Consider the following 27,658-nt stretch of genomic DNA (forward strand, 5'->3'; position numbering starts at 1 on the left):
ATATTTCATATCTTGTTGTTCAGTTAACCTCCAGTGAGTCAACAAGCTTGAGGGCTCCTCAAGCTAAGATTCAAATTTCGATCAATGATTGGTTACAATACAGCCATTCTTTGAGCACTTTTGTGTTTACTAAACAAATGAAAAATGTCGATTATATTATATGCTGATTTTTTTAAAATATCTACTGTTAGTGAACTAAGTAATACAATTAAAATTACAACTATAAGTTGCTAATGAATTTAAGCTGGGTAACAATACCCACTAAGCAAATGGAACCAACTTAAATCATATTCTACCATACTGTTACGTAAACATCCTTAAGAACCGATGAAGCATAATTTCAGCTTCAAATGTTTTAACGACATTTCTCTCACTAATCCATTACATAAACTTCTAACATGTAATGTAATTTTGTTGTTGTTTCAAATCATTACCAAATAGAACTTCTAAAGCTGTTCTAGAGCACACCATACCAAGTCCATCCAAACTACTATTTCATTTCAGTATCAAGAACCAAACTCTGCCTTTGTATATTTTAAAAATGCTGAAATAGTAATTTATTTCTATACTCTTTTTAATAATTGACTTAGTGATTGTAGACAAGTAAAGATTAAACATTTTTAATGAATCTCCAAAAACACCTTGCCTAATACTTTGTTTCTGATTTTATGGTAACATCCAAGTATTATACTCTTTTCATCAGAGAATTACTTGAAAGTAGCTGGTATTTTAATTATCCAAAGAAGCAAATAACATCACCTGCATTAAAGATCAAGATGGCTGCCTTTTGCATTTTTGGAACATGAAACACACCAGTGTAAACTTTTTAAAAAGCCCAGTGGAGTGTCATGATGTAACAAAAATAAACGATACCACTACATAATATAAACAAAAATACAATCCACCCAAAATCTTAATTATTCTACCACCACATCAGAATAGTTACAGCAAACTTTGTATTATAGAATTTCAATGTTGACATTTACCAGCAAAGCTTTATAAGATGTTTAATAGTTATTTATAATCATTATTTTAGTTGATACTGTTGCTAGGTTCATTCCAAATGTTTTTAAACAATATACTTTTCACTTAACCCTAACATCTTGTCTATTGAATGCTTGCAAGAATCAAATTAGTCTACTGGATTGATCCTACACTGGAAAAGGAATGATGACATTAATATCTACAGTAAAACTATCAAACTTTCAGTAATATGTACAAAAACATTATATAGAAAATATGTTACAAAAGTGCTTATATTCAAGATAAAGTCTGTGATCTGATGATGCCAATCTTGTTGGTTGGTTGATTTAGTGTTTTATGGCACAAAGCAGCTAGGCTATCTGCGCCAAAACGTCCGGTAAAAATAAAGTGTATGTAGTAAAATCCATATAAGGAAATGAAGGTAAAACAAAACAGTATTGAAAAACATAAATAGCATAAAACCAATGTTGAGAAACCTCAGTACAAGAAGTTGTAAGAGATGTTCTGTAGCATAATAGTTATCATCATAACCTGCCAGGAAGACTAACAGGTAAGTACAAGAACCATCTTCAGTCACCTGAAGTTGGCCTTTCCAATCCCGGTTTTGAGTTATTTGACATTATGGACATTTTCAAAAAGGAAAGTAATAAAAAGGTTTTAAAAGACGTGTAACAAAATTATAATAATAACGTGCTAGGATGACAAACGGACAGTTCAAACAGCAGCATTAGTCACCTGAAGTTGGCCTTTCCAGTCCTCGTGTCGAGATATTTAATGTTACGGCCATTTTCTAATTTCAAATCGAACTAGAGAGATTGTGATTCTTAAAATGGAACCACATTAAGAAAGGTTTAATGTATAAATTTAAAACACTTAAATGACATTAAAAAGATTAATGGCCTTTAAAAAACTAAAAATTTATCAAGGTGGACAGTGTCATCATCACCAATGACACTGTCCAATGTTATGGACAAACCTTGGGACTGAACAGTATTAAAATGGTGCCATCGTTGAGAGACGTAACGATGGCAAGAAAGTAAAATGTGGCTTACAGTGATCTGAGTGTGACACAAATTACACACTGATGCATCAATTCCATATAAAAGAAAACAAGTTAAAAAATTGTGACCAATGCGTAGTCTAGTTAGAACAACTTCCTCCTTCCGATCCTTACAGAAGCAAGATGGCCAAAGTCCAGTATGGAGTTTTATTTGGAAAGGCTTGTTTTCGCGTTGCTCACTCCAAGTTGACTGTCAGCTGACATAAGGCCGAGCCATAGTCCATGTATGGAATAGGCACAGTGGTGACAGTGCCAGAGCAGATAGATTTAGCTGCCATGTCTGCAAGCTCGTTCCCACAAATACCAACGTGGCCTGGTATCCAGAAAAACTGGACAGAAGTAGATGTTAATGAGAAATAGGTCAGTCGGTTTTGAATACAGCAAGAACAGGGTGTGAAGCCCAGGGCCAGGAGAGAACTAAGCGAGTCAGTATAAATAGCAGTTGGAGTACTGCTTAGCAGATCCAGGGCAAGAGAAATGGCATACAGTTCAGCTGTGAACATAGAAGCTATAGAGGGGATTCTGCAGGCAACCACCGAACTGTGGCCTGGTATCCAGAAAAACTGGACAGAAGTAGATGTTAATGAGAAATAGGTCAGTCGGTTTTGAATACAGCAAGAACAGGGTGTGAACCAACGTGAAGCGATTCCAGGGCCAGGAGAGAACTAAGCGAGTCAGTATAAATAGTGCAGTTGGAGTACTGCTTAGCTTCAATATGATCCAGGGCAAGAGAAATGGCATACAGTTCAGCTGTGAACATAGAAGCTATAGAGGGGATTCTGCACGCAACCACCGAACTGCAACAAACCATGGTAGAGCCCAGAGAGTCACCTAATTTGGAACCATCCATATGAATTGGAATGGAAAGATTGTTTGAAAAATGTTCAGTAAATAAAAGATGATAATTCCAATCAGGAGTATCTGCTTTTCTTTGATGACTTAAAGAAAAACCACATTTGGGGACTGTAATAAGCAATGGTGGGATGGGCTGACCAGTGGATACTGCATTGTTATACAAAGACAGACCCAATTCATCCAAATGAGCCTGAACGTGAAGGCCAAAAGGAGCAATGGCAGATTGTCTGTTCTGAAAAAGTATGGCCCACTGTGGAAGGAAAACACAACCCCAGATGGGATGCTTTGGTAAGGAACAAAGTTTCAAAGAATAGAGTAAAGACAGTTGCAAACGGCAAAGATGGTTCATGAGACTACATATAAGCTCTGAACTGGGGAGGTGCAGAAAGCCCAGTGCAGAGTCAAAGTCCTTGATGATGAATAGGGTCCAATATTTTTAAGGCTAAGGATCTGGCAGAGCCATAGACCAGTGATCCAGTCAAGTTTCGATCGAATAAGTGCACGATATATCTTTAACATAAAACATCTATCCGCTTCACAAGTAGTGGTAGAGAGGACACAGAGGATGTTCAGTGCTCTTGTACATTTGACCCTAGATGCTTGATGTGTCATGTAAAGGTCAGCTTACGATCAAAGATAAGCCCCAAAAACTTGGTCTCAGGGATCAGAGGCAGCTAAACTTCACTGACACGGAGTTCAGGATCAGGGTGAATACCCCATTGGCAGCAAAAGTGCATGCAAATGGTTTTAGAGAGAGAGAAATTAGAGCCAGTTGTCATGGTCCACTTCAGTACACGATCGAGGGCAGTTTGTAGTTGCTGCTCAATATATCTCATGTTCGACAACTGACATGGAATGTGAAAGTCGTAGACATAGAACCCGTTTGCAACAGTGAGAAGGAGTTGTTCAATGATGGCATTAATCTTTATACTGAAAAGTGTGACATTCAAAACACAGCCTTGTAGGACTCCAAAGTTCCTGTGGAAAAGTGTTGAGCTGACACGAACTTGGAATTTCCTGTCCATTAAAAAATTAATAAAAATGGGTAAATGGCCACATAACCCATATATATGGAGGTCTCGCAAAATGCCATACCTCCATGTTGTGTCATAAGCCTTCTCAATGTCAAAGAATGTTGATACAAGATGTTGTTTGAGAAAGGCTTCTCTAATTGATATTTTAAGTCGAATCAGGTAGTCTATGGTGGAGTGCTGTCACGGAATCCACAGTGAGTGGGTGAGAGGAGGTTATTTGATTCAAGAAACCAAACAAGACGAGCATTAACCTTCCTCTCTAGGGTCTTACAGAAACAGCTTTTCAAAGCAACTGGATGATAATTTAAAGGAATCTTGGGATCTTTCCCAGATTTAGAGAAAGGTAAGGTAATGGCCTGGTGCCAGACATTAGGAAAAACATTCTTCTGCCAGATCCAGTTAAAAACAATTAGATGTCAGAACATGTCACAGTGTACATCATCTGGTCCAACAGATGTACTGCCAGACCAATGAAGGGCCAATTTCAATTCCACCAGTGTAAAGGGACGATAATAGTCATAGAGACAATCAGTTCGAAAGGAAAGAGGTGAATGCTCTGCCCAAGTCTTGATGGCCAAGAAGGTGGAGGTACAAGTAGAAGTGTTAGATCCCCAGCAAAAGCTTTCACCTAGAGTATCAGCTACTTCTTGGCAATCAGAGAGTAAGATCGAGAGGGGGACAGAATTGTAGTGCCCACTAACCTTTCGAACCCTGTCCCATATGCACGTTTTTGAGCCTTCCGTGCCATGTGGCAGGCAAGATTCCACCATGGCCAAGGATATAGTGGAAAATGTGTTGAGGTTTTAGGAATACATTGAGCAGCTACTTATATAATACAGCCAGTTACTGCTACCACACAGTCGCCTACTGATGGCTTACAGACAATGGCAGGATCAAGTTCTGCAAGAGCAGTGAAAGTGGATCAGTCTTTGCCTGATCTAGCTTGCACTGGGACACATGAGTTGGGTGGCACTGACCATGGTCAGTCTCTCTCAAAAGTATAGGAAAATGATCACTGCTTCATGGATTATTGTCAACCCACCATGAAAAATGGGAGAATAATGAAGGGAAGCATACCAAGAGAACAACAGCAGTAAAGAACTGACTAAGTGCATGAAAATATGTGAAATAACCAGTATTGAAAAGAGAAAGGTTGTTATCAAAGAGCATATGCTCTAAAGAGCGACTCTTCCTATCAATATAACAGCACTTCCCCAGAGGAGATTATGCCCATTAAATTCCCCCAGGATTAGAAAGGGAGACAGCAACTGTTCAATGAGAGCATATAGGTCTGATTGATCGTATGTCTCTCCAGGTGACAGGTAAAGAGAACAAACAGTGATGCTATTACCCAAGGGTGTGTTGAGTAATAAAGATAGGGTGGGCACACACTGATCAACCAACAGTGCCACCCCTCCATGTACTCGTCCATCACATAGCCTGTCATTTCTGTACAGAGAAAGCTGCCAAAAGGTGACTGTATTGGCAGCCTTCAGAAATGTTTCTTGTAAGGAAAGACATACAGGATAGGAAGTAATCAGTGTTTTGATGTCATCCAGAATAGAACGTAAACCTTGACAGTTCCATTGCATCAAGGTGGCCATTTTTAATGACGTGTAGGCAAATTGACTGGAGAACCCTTCTGTTTACGACCACGTCTTCTTTCCTTACTATCCTTATTCGGGGGAGGTCTATCAACCTCCATGGAGTCTACCCTGGGCCGATTGGGCAGGTCTTTGTTGTTGGAAGGGGATTCCAGTGACTGAGGACATGAACGAATGGCTGTTTTGCATCTTGGGGTGGGAGAAAAAGATGTATCTGAAGAAATGCCTGTACCTGGAACCAAAGGATGTGGATCTTAGGGTTTGTTGGAATTTATGGGAGGAATAGATGGGTGTAGAAGTTGATTCATCAACTTTAACCATGGAGGTCAAAAGGCTTTTCATTTGTTTTGAGAACGATTCTCTTGGAGGCACAGAGAGGTCTGTCTGCACTCCCACTGTAGTTGTGGAACGAAGTGCAGCATCATATGTCCGAGATGAAGTGATGGGCAGCAATTTCCGAGCCTGAGGATAACTAATGTTATGAGTTGTTTTCACATGCTGCACCTCTTTTTCCTCCCACCATTTAGAGCAAGAACGAAAGTGAGAAGGGTGAGAATCATTACAGTTGACATAATGTGAGTCCATTTCACACTCACAGGCATTGTGGCCCTTGCCACCACAACAAGTACATGTCAGGTAACCACAACATGACATCTTCGAGTTACCGAACCGTTGACACTGCAAACATCGAAGAGGGTTTGGAATGTACGGCCGTACCCTGCAATTAAGATAACCTGCCTTGATGGTGGCAGGTGCACGTGGTATGTAAATATCAAAATGAGGATATTTGTCAGTAGTGTAACTCCATCTTTGCAAGTGGAGATCTCACTGCAGAAACTCCTTGAGTGGAGAAACCAGCGAGAATCTCTGACTCGGGAAAGTTCTTCAAGTTCCTCTCAACAATAACTCCTCGTGATGACTTCAAAGTAGCATGAGGTGTAACCTCAATAGGTATATCCCCAATTGCCTTTAAATTAAAGAGAAGTTTACTGTGTTGGGATGTGGATGTTTCAACCAATGTCTCCAGATCGAAGCTTCTTTACTGACTTTGGAGAGCCAGCAAGTCCTTCCAATCCCTTCTCTATAAAAAAGGGGGACATTTGCCCGAAGGTTTCTCAGAAAGAGAATGTAGGATGAGAAAATGAGGTACAACTGGTGGTACAGATCTTGAAGATTACTGATCAGTCTTCAAGATGTGGTCGTTTACCTATTGACTGTTTTTTCACTATTTTATTTCCTTTTGTATTTGGATGATCCATAGGAAAAAAAGAAAATTTCGATGCCCACTGACTCCATCAACCATGGAGCACTACAAGGTCAAGCAACTACAATGCAAGCAACGCCAGGGTTTCGTTAGCATTATACCCAAACACCAGCATCTGACACAATGTCCACAACACCCATTGAGAACTACCAACACTGGTACTTGGTTGATCCTAGCACAAGTGGACCAGCCAATTGACCCAAGGGGAGCCACCCAAAGACTGCCCATATACAGGAATTCGAGGCCAAAGTGTTGTGTTAGGGTTGGACCCCTCAACTACCAGGATCCTCTCATCCCCTTCATGGGTCGCCACGCACAGCAAACACATGGATGGATGTTTAGATCCCAGAGGAGGTAACCTGAAAGAACAGAACCTTCCCTGGGAGGTCCCCTCACCACGTACAGGAATCCACACCGAGGGGGTCAATCTTATTGATACTAACAAGTTTGAGTGCAGAATAGGTACTTATATGAAGAATAAAACCAATAACCAAAAATCCTTCAGTCCATTGTACTGTACAATTTGTGTATTGTATTTGCATAAACTACAGGACTTCCAAGATAAACATTTATTGTTTCAGTATTCCCGTATACTGGACTTTGTACTTATTCTCTTGTGTGGGGTAATATAAATAGTTCATAAATCTGACATGGAATACACAACATCACGTTCAATGTCACTCTGTAAAAAGTTGTGGTATTTACATTACTTCCTTCTGTGCACTTAGGGTTGTTTTATTCTTTGTGCACTATTTTTCACAGTATCTTGCTTGGATGTCAATGAGCTCGATTATTTGCTAGCTGTTTGACCATTTAAAAACACAATGACAGACATGTCTAACCTATCCACACTGCTCTTTCAACTCAGTTTTATTTTCTTGCATATAGCAATTATTTTAAATCCTTACAAATAATTAATTTTTTATCTTGATTTGGTTTGTTTTGAACTTCATGCAAAGCTACACAAGAGCTATCTGCACTAGCCGTCCCTACTTTAGCAGTGTAAGACTAGGAGGGCAGCTAGTCATTACCACCCACTGCCAATTCTTGGGCTACTCTTTTACCAACAAATAGTGGGACTGACCATCACATTATAATGCACCCACAGCTGAAAGAGCGAGCATGTTTCATGTGACGTGGATTTGAACCCGCAACCCCAAATTACGAGTCAAACACCTTAACCATCTGGCCATGGCGGGCCAAATTTGTCTTAATGAGAATGGCTAATCCAATTTAAACATGCCTGCAGTCTTGAATGGATTTATTTAATCTTCACCTAATTTGTCCTTTAAAGTCTGGTAAAACAAGATCTTTTGATAATCCTCCACAATTTCCATTATACTCAAAATCTTACTAAATATTAATACTTTCAACTTTGACAAAAATGTAAAAAGAATTAAAATTCAGTAATAACAGTCATCTTTGAACCTGGAGGTTCACATGGTCTGAAAGGAATTATTTATAAAGAAAATGAGATCCAAGTTGTTAAGGAACTATCCTGATGCTTTCTTCTTGTAGAAAGTACCATAAACAAGTTGAAGCATAATTTGTAAATAATGAAACTAAAGATGGTCGATACTGCCAGATTACATTAACCACAAATTTCATTATTCAACTACTACCCTTTGTTATCACCATCTTGCAAGCATTTTGCAAAATTCAATGCATGTAATTTATTTCAACTAATGATTTTAAGATGTGTTCTGAAACATTAATACCAGTAAGTAGTTTTTAATGAAACTGTATGAATTTTAAAAGTAAATATTATTCAATTTGGAGAAAGTATTGTAATGCATCATGCTTTTGTAAAACAACTGTTAAGGTAAAAGCTAGTAGTTTACAGTCTACAAAGATAACACATGTGACATAGCATTTCACACTTTCTAATTACAACAACAGTACCAAAACAGATGCAAGGCAGATTACATTTAATGTTTGTTTTGTTTTTTCACTTACTTTAAAGCACAATAGCAACAATAGAGATAAATGAGTGAAAACTTACCTACCCTAATCCACTTTTAGGAACAAAAGGATGAGTTATTACAGATTCTATATTCTATGATAATTTTCTCAAAAACATGAATACATAACTAAGCAGCCAAGATACAGTGTAAACCACAGAAACAAAATAAGACATCCTAGACAAGTTAAACACTGAGAACTTTTATTGTCCAGTACTCAGTAAAGTACAACATGCTGAATGAGACAGGTTTTCTGATCACCCTTGGGCTTCCATTTCTTCCAGTTTCTTCAAATAACTTTTCTTTTTCTGGTTCAACTTGTTCGTACGTTCTGAATATGTCATCTTAGCTTTATTCCACCTGTTAAATTAATATTCACATTTCAAACATTCTACAAAAGCCTTGAAAAACATGCAAAACTGAAAAATTTTAGAAGTAAAGGAAAATCACACAAGAATGTCAGCTATTGAAACACACAGAAGATAAATAAACACTGTTCCATTTGGATTGCATATCTACTATTGTGATTACAATAGAATGGCCTTTTTATACATTACCAACAATTACATGCCTAATGTTTTTCTTTACCAAGACTTTTTACCTGTATGGAACAATACAGAAATGTATATTTGTGAATAACTTACCTTTTCTTTATAATATCAGTTCGAGGTGGTTTAGGTTTATGTTCAGGATCATTTCTAATTGCAGTATGTGCTTTTTTGTAAATCTCTTCCACCTATTTCATGATAAAGGATAAACATTAACATCCAAACACCTTGCTAATTTAATTTTACTTTTATTCACCAATGTTATCTAGATCTAAAACTTATTACTACTCCAAAAGCATCCATTATGAAAACAAAACAAAACATTCTAGTAACCTTTTTTTAATATGAATTATAACTGCTAGATGATGATACAAAAGGATTACTAGATGGTAATAAATAAATGTTTTTATACAGGTTCTACAGTGTACATTATTGGTATGAGTTAATAAAATACTAAAAGTATCTTTCTTCTGACATTGTAATGATCAGCAGGATTACATAATATGATGAATGAAATTCAACCTCCTTATAGTTCAGAATTATCATCAACAGCTGCTGATTCATGGAATTATTTAATATACTAAAATTCAATGAACCACACAGGTTCACCAGTAAAATGTAACAACAAAAGTTGTATTCCATCAACTTACATCTTCAGGTGTAATCCCTAGTTTAATGTATCGAGAAAACTGTCGCTTATATGCATCTTCATCTTCATCCATCAACATTTTCATGTATTCTGCCACATGCTGACCAAATATATGCTTACGATGTACTTCTGCATTAAACTCCTTGGTTTCACTGTCATAACCAGGGAATCGCTTGTTGCTGAATAACAAAACAAGATTACTTGACAAAATAGTGCTAAAAGTTATTTTCAGTTATCAAAAATTACCTTTCATCAATGTTGTACTTCATGAAACTGAAACATGCTCATGGTTAAAAAAAGGTTTATAGAATAACATATTACTGATGCAGTTAAAAGTCAAAGATGATACATCATTTACCTGTAAAACTAAATGATATTCAAACTGTTTCATGTAAAATTGGTTTTTTTTCCTTTGATTTATTCAAGCTTGTCATTAACAAGAACGTTCAAGATGACCTGCAGGGTTCAAGTATAATGTATTACTGGTGTAGCACCAGTTTATGTTTTCAAGTCAGTATCCATAGTATGGAGCACAAAATAGTCCACAAGTAATAAATAGTAAATTTGTTTGTTGTGAAGCACAGCCATATAATGGGCCATCTAGGCTGTGGCCACTATGAGTGTCAAAACCCAATTATTTAATGTACAAACTCTCTGAGTTGTTGCTGAGCAACTTGGGGGGGACAAAGTCAGTTCAGAACGAACAAACATTTTATTGTGAGTGTAATTTTTTTAGATTCATTTGTGCATTTTAATAACATACTAGTTTTTTTAAGCATTTTTGTTACATTATATGGTTCAAGATTTATTTTTTCCACAGATTTTATCTGTTATTTAGTAAGTGCACTATTCTGGGAAAGGAATAACTGAAGATCAAAAAGTACATTTAATGACTATTTTCTGACAAACTGATGGGCTATTTCTGACAAGATATATCATTCAATATGAAAAACCACCACTTTGAGCAAATAATAAAACCAGTACATACACATGGTGCTTTCTTATTTACAGTTGCCTTCATTGATATTGATCACTAACTTAAGCTAACCTTTGACCAATAATGAAGTCATATGTTAGTAAGCAATCAGTAATGAATAACCCCAACTACTGTTTACACTAGTAGTCCAAGACACTTGCAAGTCTAAAAGAGGACATTTACCACATTGAAATGAAAAGTATTATGCAATTCCTATCCAGTCATTAAAAACCTGTAAAGATACATCTTACGAATGAGGCACGTCGATTCCTCCATCAACAGCTCCTTTCATTGCTCCAAACACACGAGCTCCAGTGGACGTACGAGCTAAACCAACATCTAAGTAAGCACGAAAAGCACCAGGCTGACCGTCAATATCTTCTACACAGTATTCCTCCCCTGTTACTTCTTCACATCCTTTGTATATTTCATCCATTCCAAATTTCCTAAGCAACTAGAGATAAATAAATTACAAGATGATCACTGAAATATTTCATTATATTTGACTTTTGGGTAAATACCTCTTTCATAAATTTGTTATGGAATCATGCACTCATAAAATACTGTTTACAACATCAGTATGGGAAGGCCTGTGCTTTCCATCATTTTACATAAAATGAATAATTTTCAAATTATGTTATTCATGGTTCCCAGGAACACCTTTGAGAAATTTACCTTTTGTGAGTATTTGAAGCTACAATTTATTCAGCAGAAGCCTACTGACTTATACCAAATTTCAGAATTTCTTTTAACATTCATTTTGTTGAGTTCTAAAGTTTTTATATAGTGTTATGTTTACATTAAGCAAACCTAGTGAATGTTTTGTTTTTATCTGAAGTTTACAAGCTCAATACTTGAGGTGAAAAAGTTTAACATCATATGTAAAGTAAATGGTGAACATTAAGTCTTACTTGGATCTCAAGATAGAGAGTGTATATTTTCCTTATAGTGAGCTTGCTTTATTTAACATTTGGGTTGTTTCATTTGAGTTTATTGTTATCACTTAGTTTAACTAATGAGAGATGGGTATTAACAAGGATTGACATATCTTTACTTGTGAGAACAAAGTCTGTTGAATCAAACAATCTTGGAACTGAAACTATAAATACTGTAACTAAGTATTTTCATAGCATTTGTCAAGCTTTTAGTAAACAGTAATAGGCTGTTGTGGAAGAAGATATTTTTAACACTCCTACAAAAGTGGGGCCTATCAGAGCAACTTGAAAGGTTATTAATATTAGGCTAATAATTTTGTATTTAAATGAAATTGCCATTTAAATCCATTAATGAATGGATTAACGAGATTCCCACTGTCCCTATCTACTATCTAGTGAAACCACAGCCAGGGGAATTGGCTTGGAGAAATCAGGACTAGAAATGTCTTTTCGTAGGAGTGTTAATAAAGTATTTCTACTACAGATCTGAATTTCAGAAATCTTTGCTAAGTCAGAGTGAAAGTGATTTTACATAAAGCATAAAACTCTTCTTACAGTTCTATATTTAATTTGCACAAGTTTTATTTAACGTTATATGCTCTATTTTCTCAACTTTAGCACTAACTTTAAAGAACTCATAAATGGACAGTGAAATTAAGTTTAAAAATATTGATACCTTTTGAAAACAGTGCTCAAGTTAATAACATTTTGGATTTTAGTTTATTTTTCTTGTAAGGTTAAGCTAATTTTATGTTATTTTTGCTAAAAATGTACATAAACAAGAATATCTAGTCTTCATTATTTATATAAGCAGTTTGTGTGGGTATTTTATTATAGTAGAGCCTCATTGGGCTACATACTGTGTCCACTGAGGGGAACCACATACTTGAACTTAACACTGTAAATTCAAAACTGTTTGTGCATAAATATAAATAACCCAAGCTTTGTTGAGTTTCATAAAGTTGGGTGTCTAAAAAATTGTAGCTATCAAATATACCAGCCACTGGAATAAATGTTCCAAAACTAATGCAATTTACCAGGCTTTCTAAATAAGCTACAATTATGTTATAAGAAGTACACAAGTCATTCACAGAAGTAAATACATTTCTATCAAGTGGACACTTCTGCCAAACCCTAAGAACCAGTTTTACAATTAATATAGATGAGAACTTTTCTTTTTATTGGTTATAAAAGTGCCTTTCAGTGATGTAAAGTTGATGAACAAACAATTTTCAAAGGAAAACGGAATTCCCTTGTGGGCTTAAGAAACTTATTGATAGCTCAGATTTTAGATTTTGCTTGTATTTATGTACAGTTTAGTTTTCTAACTTGTTGGAAATTAAAGTAGCCTATTTTAGATATTAGATAAAATACAAACTGTAGAAATCAAAGATTAGACACACCTGGAAACACACACACAAAATAAATAAAAGATCTTACAGATTTCATCAAAGATAAAGTAGAAAATATAATCTGTGACTTAGAGGCTTAATATGTTCTTTAACCCATGTCATTATATTTGTTGACTATTATTTACATTTTTATTGAACTGGTTTTTCTTAAATTTGTCATAGATTGGAATCAAACTGTAGAATATAATTCATACTTTAAAATAGTAATTTCATATATAATATATATATTAGGAACTACAAATATTACTAATATTCACAAGATAGAATATAAAATAAGGACCTCGTATCTTTTTTTTTTGCTGAAATATGGCTTATATATTGAATCAAACACAATGGTCCCATTCAACTCTTTCCATTTTTTGAAACAGTTCTTTATATACTTTTACCACAGTTTATGATGTGAATAACCAATCATTAGCTTAGAATGTCCCCAGAGTGGTTTTCCCTGCCATCTTAATCTTTAAGGTTTTCACGTTCTTTTGATCCAAGTTTGAGGTAGGTTGTGTCTTTAGTTTGCTTCAAATTTCATAGTTTACACAATCTATAAAAAAACCTCATTTACTAAGCTTAAATTATAGTGAAATTCTATGGTATCAGTGTAGTTAGATTTTTTTTTTAATCAACTGTATATATAAAAAATAAAAAAAGTTTGATATCCTCCATGTGTGAAATTTTAATTCTTATCAACCCATGTCTGGCAACAACCATACAAAGGTTGTAGTGAGGTAATTGTTTGCTTTACTTCTTGATATAGTTTTATATTTTAAGAAAAAATAAGTTTAATAATTTATTTCTAAGTAGTAATAATGTGTGTGTGTGTGTATAATAACTAAAATGTGACCTTATATCACAAAATACTAGTTTACTATAACACAGACTAGACAGGGAAGACAGGTCAGTTTTATATTGCTGGTCAGGTGACCTGAATGCATGGGCATCATGTCAATGCAAGCTATGCATTATTAGGTAGACATGATTGGAAAGTCAAGAAGATAAAAAATATACATGTTTATATATAGCAATTAAGAGACTTTAGTTCCTCAGACTAAACATTTTTTTTGTTATAATATATAATTTTTGCATGGTAAAAGCATAATTTATATATCCTAAATTTTTTATGATGGTTATGAGGTTGATTAAGTGACAAACCCCACACAAAGTATGGAGAATAGCAAAATATAGTTTTGCTGAAAACAAACATTTGAAATTTATTCAGGAGGTTCTGGAGATTATGCAAATAACATCTAAGATTAAAGGGACGAAGAATAGTTCTTTTAATTATACTATGAAATCACTTTGCAACTAGTATTGAAACTCATTATTTTCAGAAACAAATCTTTAGTAAAAGTATTTTATTAAAAATCTGATTTTATCTATACACAATACTCGTAATCTTTAATAAAAGTCTCGAATTTTGTAAAGATACACATGCTGTATCAAGTTATATTACAAGTATTTAACGTATCTAAATGTGTAGACAAACCACTGTATATTATACTGAGCCCATTGCAAAAGGGTTAATTCAACAATACCTGCTGTGGACTGCAGTTTTGGCTGTTCAAAATCATTAGCACAGCTTAGGTCATCAAACATCAGAAATACAGTAAGGTGCTTTTTTACAACAGTATTATGTATATAATATATATAGTGTTTTAAAGTCCTTGCAACATAACATTTAGTAACCCAAGTCAATTTAGGGTCATTCCATATCAAATCATCCAGAAGGCTGCAGGTGACCCCCACAGAATGCCTTGAAAAAATTCACGTGCTCATCTACCCATATAATGAAACATTGCTAAAAATTAGATCAATATCTCTAATAGTTTCTGATTTATAGCCCTGCAAAATTTAGTTCATTTTTTTGTTACTTTTGACAAAATCATTTTCAGGCAACTTTGGCTGCTTAAAGCTGCAAGAGTAATGGTGGTAGAAGGCTGAAATTTGCTACACTTACTGAATTAATCTCAAAGAATTCAAAAATGGTCTCAAACCAAGTTTCTCTCTCTTAGGATTTTCATAGTGATTCTTAAAATCACCTGAAAATCCAAAATCATAAAAAACATTGGTTTATTTAATAAGCCATAGCTCTAAGACTTAATATGATACGAAGCTGAATTTTATTTTCTAATTTCCTATAACATATCAGTTGATAAATCAGCAATTGTTGTAATTAGAAGTCTATTAGATCTCCTGTAAAAAAATTTAGTTGCATGCAACTTTTTATGATTTAGCTAAAAATATAGCCCTACTTTAGGCCACAGTTTGACCATGTCACCAGTTATTCAGCCTTTTCACATTTTTACCATATATTCTTACATCTTAGAATATGATCTACAAAAAAATTCAGAATGGTGTTCAACCTACTTTTTGAGTTATAATTTTGTAAAGTATCCTTTGACCATATGTTGTTTACTTGACAAAAAAAACTTCAATTCAGGTGTTACTGTGTGCAAATATATCCATACAATTGTGAAATAACTGATGAATCCCATTGAAATATTCTAATCAGCCTTTACCATATATTCTTACATCTCTGAACATGATCATAAAAAAAATCAAGGTTGTGAAAAATAATAAATAAAAATTTTAAGTGTCTCTGATATGTACCATTGGGCAAAGGACCACATTCAGGGCATTCAGTTCTTTTTTGTAAAACAGGAATCAGTACTGCAGAATTGTGTAAAGTCTGATCTACTTGAGTGATATGAAAAATGCAAAACTGTGGCAGGTATTAGGTCACATCATAGCTTTATTCCCGACTCTACCAACAAATTGTATGTGAGAAGGCTATCAGATGATGATGTCTACACAGTTGTAACTGTTGGTAGTAACAGTGAAAGTGATGCTGCAGCAGCTCAAATAGGGTCTGATGATAGCAATGACAATTATCAGCCAGGGAAATACGTGACATGCATATACGATCATGAATGGTAAGTGGGAAACATAAAAGACAGATCAGATCAACATTCTGATGTGTTGGTGTCATTTATGAAATCAAGTAACGAACTGTTCTCATTGCCTGCAAGGTCATGTAAAGATGAAAGCTGGATTCCTTTCCAACATATTCTTTGTCTGATAAGTGCATCAACCGTGCAAGGCAGTAGTGCTCGCCACTATGTTCTAAGTCAAAGTGATCTCAACATAATCAAACTCGAATTTCAGAAATTTATTCAAGCTGTCTGAACAAAGCAATGTTTATTTGATGTTGTTAAGGCTAATTTGTCACCAAAGCAGTTTTTGAAACATTTCATTGTCACGATAATTTGCAGTTTGGTGTGACTATAATCTTTCTCGGTTATCTCCTGTTGTAGCACTGTCCTTTTTGTGTCTGATGTACCTTTGTATTTATTATATTATGAATCTTCAACTCAGCCATATCTGCATAACTGTAATGCATACACAATATATTTGCATTGCCATGTGATCTAACTAATTATGTCAATAAACTTGTTCAGAAATGAATTAATTATTTCTTGTTTCTTACAACTTCATTATTTAACATTGTGAAAGGCTGGTTGGAATATTTCAGTAGGATTCATAAAAGTTGCCCGAAAATGATTTTGCCAAATGTAACAAAAACTTACTTAAATTTTACAGGGCTGTAAATCAGAAATGGAGATATTGATTTAATCTTTGACAGTTTTTCATTATATGGGTAGATGAGAACATGTGAATTTTTTCAAGGCATTCTGAAGGGGTACCTGGAAAATTTTCCAAAATCTGGATGATTTGACATGGAATGACCCTTTAGGCTTGTGAATAATAGTACGACATTCTACCAAATTTATTATTTGATGTATATAGTCTTTAATGATACTACACCTCTGTAACAACATCATGCACACACTGAATAACTATTAAGGAAAAAATCTACCTTTAATTCTTGTCAGTTCAAAAGCATCACTTTGTATCTTATGCTTTTGTTTCATTTAATACTTGTGTTTTGGATTTAGAAATTTTGTCTTTTCTTGTATGACCTAACTACAGTTACTAATTAACAGAAACAACTGTAATACCCAAGATCTAAGGACCTCCTGAAAGTGTCCAAACAATAAGCCTTAAGGTAAATCCAAGTACCAGAAAAGAAAGGTTAATTAAAGCTATTTTGGTTTATTTTACTTTTATATAAAAAACTGCAGATGGAAAGTAAATATGGAACATGTATAAAGCTTTATATTTGTTGATAGTACAAGTTTCAAAGTTTTTACTAATATAAAATGCATTTAAATGCAGAGGAAATTCAGCAGTCTCAGAGATAACTGATACCTTTTGATGGTGTTAGCCAAAGGAACATACACAGAAGTTTTATGATAAATTAATAAACTTGTTATGTAAAGTACAAAGAATAATCACCAATACAATACAGTATTGATAAAACATATTCATAATTCTAATTTACTCAGTTGCTTATTTTGAAAGGAAAATAAATATATAACAGGATTCAATTTAGTTTAATTGTGGGTACAATTCACACTCAACTCTAAGTTTACTTTATAAGTAACATTCTCAGTTTATACAAAGTACAAAAATTAGAACTCTTTAAAATCTTTTATATTTAAATTGTTTAAGAAATACATTAAGCATATTTACTATCTACAGTAGTTAAACAGAAAAAAATTAATACTGTAAATATTGTCAGTAGGCTACTGAAAAACTATAAATTATATATTTAATTTTCAACAAAAACAACTATTCCTGGGGCAACTTACTTTCATTTTAGGTAGAATTTGTGTTGAACTTTAATGGTAATTTGTTTATGGAGATTAATTTTATGAGCACATGATATCTCATTAGATATCATGAAATTGTGTAAATTAATACTTGTGTGGCAAGTTAAAAATTTTCATAATTTGATGGGACAATCATCTGCATCAAATTTATTTTAGTATTTTTGAATAGTCCTGGATATTTAACTGTGAATTTTATAATTAAATATAATGAAAGTATCTGTATATTAACCACACAATGATAAAAAATACTAAAGACAATTTTTTTTATATATGCATGTACTTATTATTTTTACGGTCCACTGTATAAGAAAAAACTTAAGTTATTTTTCTCATTAGATACTTTAACCAGTTTATTTTGAGCTTGCTCCTTTTTCATATGACTGTGGTTCTGTAAAGTTTGTGGACCATGATGACAATAAGGTATTTTTTAAGACCATATAGAATTTACTAGAGTGAAGGAAGTTGCACTAATAGGCATGATGAGGACTATCGAATGCAACCTCTTAGATCAATATTGATTAATGATTCCCAAACTTTTAGGTTTAAGTAAATTCTTACCCTGATGTGTCATTATTCACACTTTTTTTTTTTAAATTATTGATTGTTCTTGGTTATACAATTTTGATAAGTCAAGAAAATAATAAAGGGGGGGGAGATTTAAAGGCAGATTTGAAGCTTGTATTACCTATAACAAATGAAAATTAAAGTTCAACCTCTCTAGACAAACAGCTACAAAGTTATCAAAAACAAATTCATTATGTGTATGATTGCATGAATAGGGCAAATTGGAATATATGCGAGTACTACATTTTCCTCAAAGTTTAGTAAAACACTTGCTCTGTGTATGAACAGAAAAAAAAAGTACCTACTCTTCTGGCTAGCAGCAAACCAGTACAATAAGCAGCAGCATAATTTGCCAGTCCGACCTTGACGCCATATCGAGGGAGTTCATGAGAATACGCAGCACAAACAATGACATCCCCTTCAATTCTTGCATAAGCTATCTATGGGGGAAAAAAAGAACTGTCAAATTACCACATTTAAGCATCAGAGAGAACCATAATTTCTACTTAATATTTAACAGTGAAGACTAGGCTGCAAGATTATTCTTACACTGATTTTATTCCAATATATTTAGTTATTACAGGTTTTATTCACAATAACAAAATGTTAATGTTAAGATAAAACACATTAGCACTCAAGTGTTAAAATATTAAACTACCAAAGTGTCAACATGATTTGGTCTGTTTTCCGAGAACAAATTAGGGTTTGAAATATACTAACAATCTTCCATTTCACTGATCATGTCACAATCAGAAATGACCAATGCCACTTATTACAGTACACAATTACAATGACATAAATGTGGTATTGTTGACAGTTTAACCTTGAAAAATAACTACAGAAAATGTACTTTGAAGTTTCATTAAATTTAAAATTGAAGTTATCACTCAAAGTGCCATAGAAAAAAATTGTGATTTCTTTTCAATCTTTTATTTGAAAAAGTGAAAAATAAAAATGGACTCTGACCTAGTGGCCCTTCATATGCAACATCTTGTGACCATTGTGAGATAACCAATTTTTGAGTTTCATTGCCTAAATTCATCATTCACATCAGCCACAAGTTTAAAGATTTTTGCAATTACTCTATATATTTTAAAATAAGCCACTTTCTAAACTGAACAAATTATACCAATCAAGGGTCAAATAAAGTGTTTTTTCTTTGTAAAGAGAGGAATCTCAAATTGGTTTCTGAAATTTTTTTTTAATTGGACTTATTAACAAGTTCTCATAACAGTATCTTTATTGTGAATATAATGATCAACCTTTAACAACAGCAAAAAGAAATGACTTTCAATGCATTGTGATAGAGACCCACATCATGCTGGTTGCAATATTTAAAATTTATCACCTCTCTCCCTGGTTTCACATGTACTTTCAATGAATGTGTTTCAAGTAATGAAATATTACTTTTTACTTCAATAAAAATGCACACATAACTATTAGTTAAAGGTGCATCGGGCAGTCAGTTACTACAATTGTCTATCTTCACAATACTTGTTGTCCAACCGTTTACTTCTGACTTGAAAACCCAAAATATCAAGCCTTTCCCATTCAGAATTAACCAAACCAACTACTAATCACATTTCTCAGGCCACAACTAATACAAAGTAACTTTTTGAAATTGTACACATTCTTAAATGATAAAATGAGCAGTTTCACAGCTATTCAAGAGGTTTTGTAAATATTTATATATACCTGCTTATCACCTTCAACTTGTAGTGGCTTACACAATTCACACAACTGTCCTCCTCCCAAGGGAAAGTAATGGGACATTCCAAATTTCGAATATTTTTGTTATGCAATTTTTGACAACCTCCCCAAATAATGAGATACTAACAGGAAACCACATGGCATATCATCCTGAAAACTTTGCAAAAGACACACAGATCTCTTATAAGCACAGGATGCTGTTACTGACTGTTTGATAATGTACAGTCTATATAAAAATGGATGTACTTCGTGACATGCAGAGCACTGTTTTTAATCCTTCATTCATTCACTATATCAACAAATAAGAAACAGATTGTTTAACTGATGATACGTTATCCTATGGTAAATAATGCCTGATGTCAAAAGAAAAAATTACAGGGTCTTGATTATAAGCATACTCACAAATCAAAAGACTGTTGTTGTGAAAAAAAAAACTGGTCAAAGTGGTATTATATTTGGTATTATTTTTAATTTCTCAGCAATAAGTTTTCCATGATAAAGAAATTTGACAAACTTACTAATTTTGATTGTCTTCCGATTATGCAATAACCAGCGACTTCTGATTACTGAACCAATTATTGGTGAAACAGTGACTAACACTAAACAAGTCAGGGCAAGCTATTCTGTCATAACTCAATTTCCTAAGAACACTTTAAAGTCAGGTTGAAGCATACTTCTCTTTGTAGTTACACACAGCTACAGAATGGATTATTTTTTCTGCATATATGATGGGTACTGAAACCCAGGTTTTAGTTTTATAATCTTTCAGACTTACTGCTGAGCCAGTGAGGGGCTTGAAGCAAACTAACCTAGAAAAAAATAGGGAAAACTGATTGTTGACAGTTTAAATGTACACAGTGGATGATTTTGACAAGTCAGCTATGCTTAACTTATGGTGTACTCGAAATACAGATTGCAAATTTATTTAGGAAGACCCGAAGAATATTCTAAGCCCTACAGTGGAGGCAGAAATATATCCACAATATTAAAACACTGAAGTTATCACCACCATACTGTTGAATATAACTAATGAAATAAGTTGGGAAGAATGAAAATGTACCTAACAGATGGTTTCTCAAAATAAGAAAAAAGCTGTTGGTTTAATCCAAATTTAAGAAATCTGGGTTTAGTTATACTTATTTTGGATAAATTTATATATAACAAAGCAGTTATGATACATTTTACGTATAAAACCATTATACAAAATATAATACACAAAAGTAAAATCGCAAGTTACAAGATTACACAGGTTGAGTGCATTATGTTAGACCAAGTTTAAAATCTTAAATAATTCACAGTACTTTGACATGTCTAGTTATGCTATAACTATGAACTTTGACATCAGAGGTATGCAACTGTTGAATGAATAAGTAGTGAAAATAATTTTTTAAATACATGAACTATGTTGTTCTTTCAAACAGAGATCCTTGGTCATGTTGCATACTGTTGCCTGGATTACATGGATGGTTTTTGCCACTGACCTTTATGTTGGTGAACTGTGACCTCTTACATGAATCTGCACTCTACTAATCACAACTAGAGTATAACTTATTGAAGGTCTCTTTCTGGAAATTTTGAATCCCAGCCCTCTAAACATCTTTACAATCTAAGTGTATGGATATCTCCCATCACCAAGTGCTGTTACATACTTTCCAAAAAGTAACTAATTTTCAGTGGCATCATCATATAACCCTCTGAAATGCCAAACTACATCAATACATGCTATTTCATGAGAATTTTATATTGGTAATGGATGTCATGCATATAGTTGATTTTCATATTCAAAGCTGTTTGAATATAAAATACTCAACCCACTGCATATGACTATAAAACAAGATAAAAAGTTTAAATATTGGACAGTTGTTTTTTTAAAACAAAAGGAGTTTTAGACTGACACATTCCCTCAAAAAGAATTAAGTATAACCAGATTGTTAAAGAAATCAATCTTAGCACAGTTCTGCATACTTTTGATTCAGGTGGAAAAAAGTTTTATAAACAAGATGCTACTCAAAAGAGAAAAAATATTAAGTTAATAATCCAATTGGTAGGTATTAAATCTTCCAAACAAAAAAGAAAGAGACTCATACCTGGCATATAACATCTCTATTGGTTATCCGTACAATCATACGGTATTTAGGGGTGTTGTATTTATTCTTGTCTTGAACAACCAAACGTCTGCGTGCATGGTAGTCTGTTCTTCCCTCTAATTATACAAATAAAAGATTTGTAAACTTTATGAATACTCCCTTTCTTTTGAAAGTGGATTAAGAAATGGTTTCTTAAATAGAAATATATTAAACACTGGAATACAAATACATGTGAGAGTGTATTCTTTGTGTTCAAAATTCACAATAGTTGCATTTTTCAAACAAATCAAACTTAAAAAATATATAATTACAACATATCACTTTCCAAAACACCAGACATTTCTTGCACTTAAAGGTGGAAAGCAATGATTTGATGGGGGTAATAACTATGTAATTCTTACAAGAAACAATGTTACATTAATAATAATACCTTGCTTTTAATTCAAGTAATAATGTCTAATTTTTACAAGCAATATGTTTATATGAGTTTTTATTTTGGGTTGCCAACTGTCATATTTAGTGATAAAATGTTTCTTTTATTACCAACTGTTGTTGAAGTGTTCATTTACTTTGGTTAGAGATCATCCTTGTGAAACCTTTACAACCCCTTACATACAGGGTGTTCGGAAAGTCACTGTGCACTTATATATTTATTAACAAACAAAACTGCACAGTGACTTTCTGAACACACTGTATTTCAAGAGTCAGCAACCCTAGTTATACAGTTAATACTCTAGCTTCAATGATATTACATGTTAATATAAATAATGCAAGAATTGGTATATTTTAAAAAGGACTAAATTTAACAAACCACAACCTGGCTTTAAATCAAGAAATGCAGATTAAAAAATATTTGAACTTAACATATGCATACAAAGTAAACTGGAATAAATAAATCCTTTCAGAAATACAGGTGGTTACGAGCATCTCTTCTGACAATTTATCAAACCACAATGTATGGATCATGGTTAAAACTTGATAAATATATGTTTTACTTTAAGAAAATTGTGTACTTTGATTGATATTCATTAATATATTTATTTTGGTACCTTATTTTTCAGTACTCAATTCTGAAGTCATAAAAAAATGACAAAAATTAACAGATTTATCAATAGTATATAACCTAACCTATCACAGTACTACAAGGTCAGGTTAAGCACCAATATTTTCACTAACAATATTGGTGGCCAAAGGAAATTTGTACCAAAAAAAATAACTAGATTTTTACTCATGCTGTTTCTATACAATACATTTAACATTCACTAAATATGGATTTGAGTTATCAAAATATTTTATCTCTTGTTGTACTCTCTAAACACAATTAGACTTACTTTTCAGAGTTTTCAAACAATATAATCAAACATAAAAATAAGATGAAAGAATTTCCAGATCAGTGATTTGTTCCTAGGCTTTCTGCACTTCCTATCAATGTGCACTTTTTTCTGTGCAAAAGCTATACCTAATAACTTTAACAAAAAACTATAATTATTACACCACATTACTGATTCTACATCAATGTAAATTGTTTAGTATCTGATCATTCAAATGGTATTTAAACTTCATCCATAGCTATTTTCAAAGCCGAGTTTCACTAGTAATTTTTCAGGCTGCATAATCTGACACTAAAAAATCGTGGGAACAAAGGAAAACTCACTAGAGAAACGAGACTACAGTAATGTACTCTCAAAAGACGAGTTTCTTAGCAAGTAAAAACTCATGCATTGAGACAGCAAAATTCTAATCAAACCAATCAGTATGTTGAGTACAAACAAGACTTCTTGTAGTTGTACAGAAATGTAAATTTGAACATTTAAAATTTTTTCTGAGTTATACTAATGAAATATTAAAACAAAAAAATTCTATTTTTAAAACATTTTGCATTAAAAAGGTGAGACATTTTAAATTATTTTTATTTAAAATTTTGAAATGTGTATTTCAATATCTGAAAAATGCCCTCTGTTCTCGTTTAAGTGTAATTACTGTCATTAAATAAAAAACAAAACATTTAACACAATTCTACACTATGATTTTGTTTCAATAGCAAAAAGTACTAACTACTGACATTATAGTCATGTTATTTTGCCTGATAACACAACTGCCATCTTGAGAAAGGGACAAGCAATAGCAAAGTGAGTAGTTATACAGTTATGGCCCAAGTGATTCAAACGAAGCAGAAAGTCTTTCTTTGGCAAACTGGAAAATAATGTCATTTAAATTCATAAAAACTGGTAACACAGCAGTGTTACTCTACTTACACATAATGTATTCACATACAATATATCAAACCATGCTCAACTTTAATTTTACTTTTCTCAAAAGCAACATTTTAATGATCTTAAGTTTTTACAGGAATAAGGTTTCTACTCGAAATTTAGCATTTCTCACAATATAGAGTATGGAAAACTTCAGATATTCCATGTTTTTGATGAATATCATTATGTAATTATGCAATATGCCTTGAAATACAAGGGTTGTAACCATGCTGATAGTACAATGTTGTAGAGAAAAGGACAAAGATATTCATTTCATTTCGTTTCTACTCGAAATTTAGCATTTCTCACAATATAGAGTATGGAAAACTTCAGATATTCCATGTTTTTGATGAATATCATTATGTAATTATGCAATATGCCTTGAAATACAAGGGTTGTAACCATGCTGATAGTACAATGTTGTAGAGAAAAGGACAAAGATATTCATTTCATAATTTGAGTGTTTATACAGCTTTATAAGTTCTTTAATAAACTTCATAATTTATAACGGTCATTTAGAAGTTCATTTTTATAAGGATTATTAGAGGGTTGTCAGTATGAAATGGACTTTAAATGACCTTTATAAATAAGTTTATTAGACAACTTAAAAAGCTGTATAAACACTCAAATTATGAAATGAATATCTTTGTCCTTTTCTATTTCTGTTTGGTTATGTGTACAATTTGTTTCTGTCCAAAAGTATGCAGAAATGACTGGAAATGTTAGAGTACAAGTATAGCAAGAGAACAGAGATGAGGCATATATTGAATGTTGTGATCAAAATTGAGAAAATATGAAAAATAGAGATAATGAATCGTGTAACAAAAGAAGGGACTTTTTTTTCTATTTGTTAACAAAACAAGTATGGATAAAGTTTAAAATAATTTGTTTCAACAACTTCAGATAGTGCTGCATTGTTTGAGGATCATAACCTTGTTAAATAAGATTAGACTGGTGACAATATACATAAATATATATATGCTGCCAGAATTCACCAAAATAAACTAAAATACAATGTCTTACTATGTAGCATAGCAACTAAATTGAAAAATGATTCTGAAAAGAACAGTAAAGATTAGTTGATATTACTTCAGCCCCAGAAATAACATTAAGTTAATATCCAACTCCAATATCTGTACAAACAAGCACAGATATCACTCATTACATATAATGCCTTCAAACCAAAAATCTTACATCACTGCTTGTCAAATTTTATCACCGAGTTCAAATGAAATTTTATTTTTCATGCTCCAAACTTTTTCAGTAGTCATGTTACATGTTTAACATGAATCCATAAGGATGATATTGTATTTGCTATTGGCACAACTCAACACACAATTCATCATTTCATCTGCAGGTTTGGTTGTTACCAATAACAGCCTAAACACTGGCAAGTGTATGAATGAGTGGGATTTCCCTTTCATTGCTGTATTTGTTTGCTCCTTTGCTATGTAGACAATGAATTGTGGGAAGACACAGTTCTAAGATGTTCAATCACATGAAACCAAGTAAACACAATTCTTTCCTTCAAATATACTGAGCTGAACGTGAAATTACCAACTTTGATGAAAGGCAACGGTTCATAAGACAATTAATAACCTTGGTTAGGTATACAGTAATAAATTAAGTTGGATTTTGCACCATTCATGACAACAGGTTTTAGAACATAACAAACACTTCAGTTCTAGGTTTATTTTCAACTTACCTCTTCTTCTCTTGAACTTGACTTGAAACCTCTTGAAATAAGCTTTATTCTTCACAACTTTAACAAACCCCTTAATAAAAACAATTTGTGTTATCTATTTTACTGGTAAAAATACTGTAAACTGCAAGAAAATTAGACAATCATGAAACAATGTACTTTACTGTGAAATGCAAGAAATGTTTTTATGCCACTACAATACATTCAGTTTGGAAGTAAGGGTAAGAAAAATCCACTGACAAAGCATTGTATATACAAGATGTACTTCCACAAGGTCCTTGAAAGTGTTCCATTTCAAAAGAAAGAAAACCAAAATCAAAAGTTTCTTTTACTGCTTTTGAAATTCCTGTGTCATACTATTATAGCTTAAAGGGTGCATAATTCTTCTGATTTATGGTATGCACACACTTTACTGACCTCACAACAGTACAAGTTGCAATATTAAATGTACCTTATGCAACATAATTTTAATATCTACTGTTTGTCTTACAGATAACATACTACTAAACAATGGAGTGAGTAGATAAAACAAGTGATCCAATAAAAGAAAAAAACAAATACAAGTCAACAGAAACAAGGTCAACAACGATCAAACCTGATATTCAGTGGGCATAAACTAAGAATGATCATCTGGTGGAAATGAATATTGTACTACAACTAATACTCGGATATAGACCAGACTCCTACTTATACAACTACTACTATTAATTTAGAACACCATATTGTATATCGTACCATCAATGTCACTACATAATGCATATAAATTTTGGTTAAATAAACTTCAGTTTTCAAGCATTTACTTTTATGTTTCCAAGTTACACATGATTTTATTATTTAAGAACGAAATCATACAAAACGAAATGATGCATAATTGAAACATTTTGTTATTACTATCAGCATTCACGTATGTTTAGGCTTAAATGCCAGTGTCAAGTAAATCCAATATAACAAACTTCTTTCTGTTTCAGTTACATAGTTAGTCAAATCCAATTTCATCTGCAGCATTATTTCACTAATATTTTAGATTTTTGTCCCTATTTATGTAACAAAACTGAATATATATATGATACGTGAAAAGTTTGAATAAAAAGCTCACCATTTGCTGTAAATAATAATAGTAGTAATATTATCCGACCTATCTCACGGCCTCCTCTAATACACGACTACAACCAAAAGGACTATCTTAGCCTTGATCGACACTGAAGTTGAACTCTTATTCACATGCTATCATTTACTTTATATTTTAAAAAATATAATTTCATCATTGTACTGATCTAAAATTACACATCAATAAAGAAGATACACAATAAGAATAATGTGTTTTCCTCTAT

At 33.0% G+C, this 27,658-nt stretch overlaps 1 protein-coding gene across 2 annotated transcripts; it reads right to left on the minus strand.

The window, feature by feature from the left end:
• Positions 1–8,948: 8,948 nt before the first annotated feature.
• Positions 8,949–27,561, minus strand: LOC143230723 (large ribosomal subunit protein uL18A-like). Of its 2 annotated transcripts, XM_076464772.1 has the most exons (8): positions 27,424–27,561; positions 26,331–26,400; positions 22,374–22,489; positions 18,882–19,016; positions 11,187–11,389; positions 9,961–10,138; positions 9,407–9,498; positions 8,949–9,122 (listed from the first exon to the last, which is right to left on the minus strand). In XM_076464772.1, exons 1-8 carry the CDS (start codon positions 27,424–27,426, stop codon positions 9,020–9,022), a joined length of 900 nt encoding a protein of 299 aa, XP_076320887.1. In that variant the 5' UTR covers positions 27,427–27,561; the 3' UTR covers positions 8,949–9,019. The 2 variants fall into 2 exon arrangements, with proteins under 2 accessions (XP_076320887.1, XP_076320888.1); XM_076464773.1 differs by lacking the exon at positions 26,331–26,400 and having other exon boundaries at positions 27,424–27,499.
• Positions 27,562–27,658: the final 97 nt, after the last annotated feature.

The sequence above is a fragment of the Tachypleus tridentatus genome, chromosome 10 (genome assembly GCF_004210375.1).
Source record: "Tachypleus tridentatus isolate NWPU-2018 chromosome 10, ASM421037v1, whole genome shotgun sequence".
Classification (NCBI taxonomy): domain Eukaryota; kingdom Metazoa; phylum Arthropoda; class Merostomata; order Xiphosura; family Limulidae; genus Tachypleus; species Tachypleus tridentatus.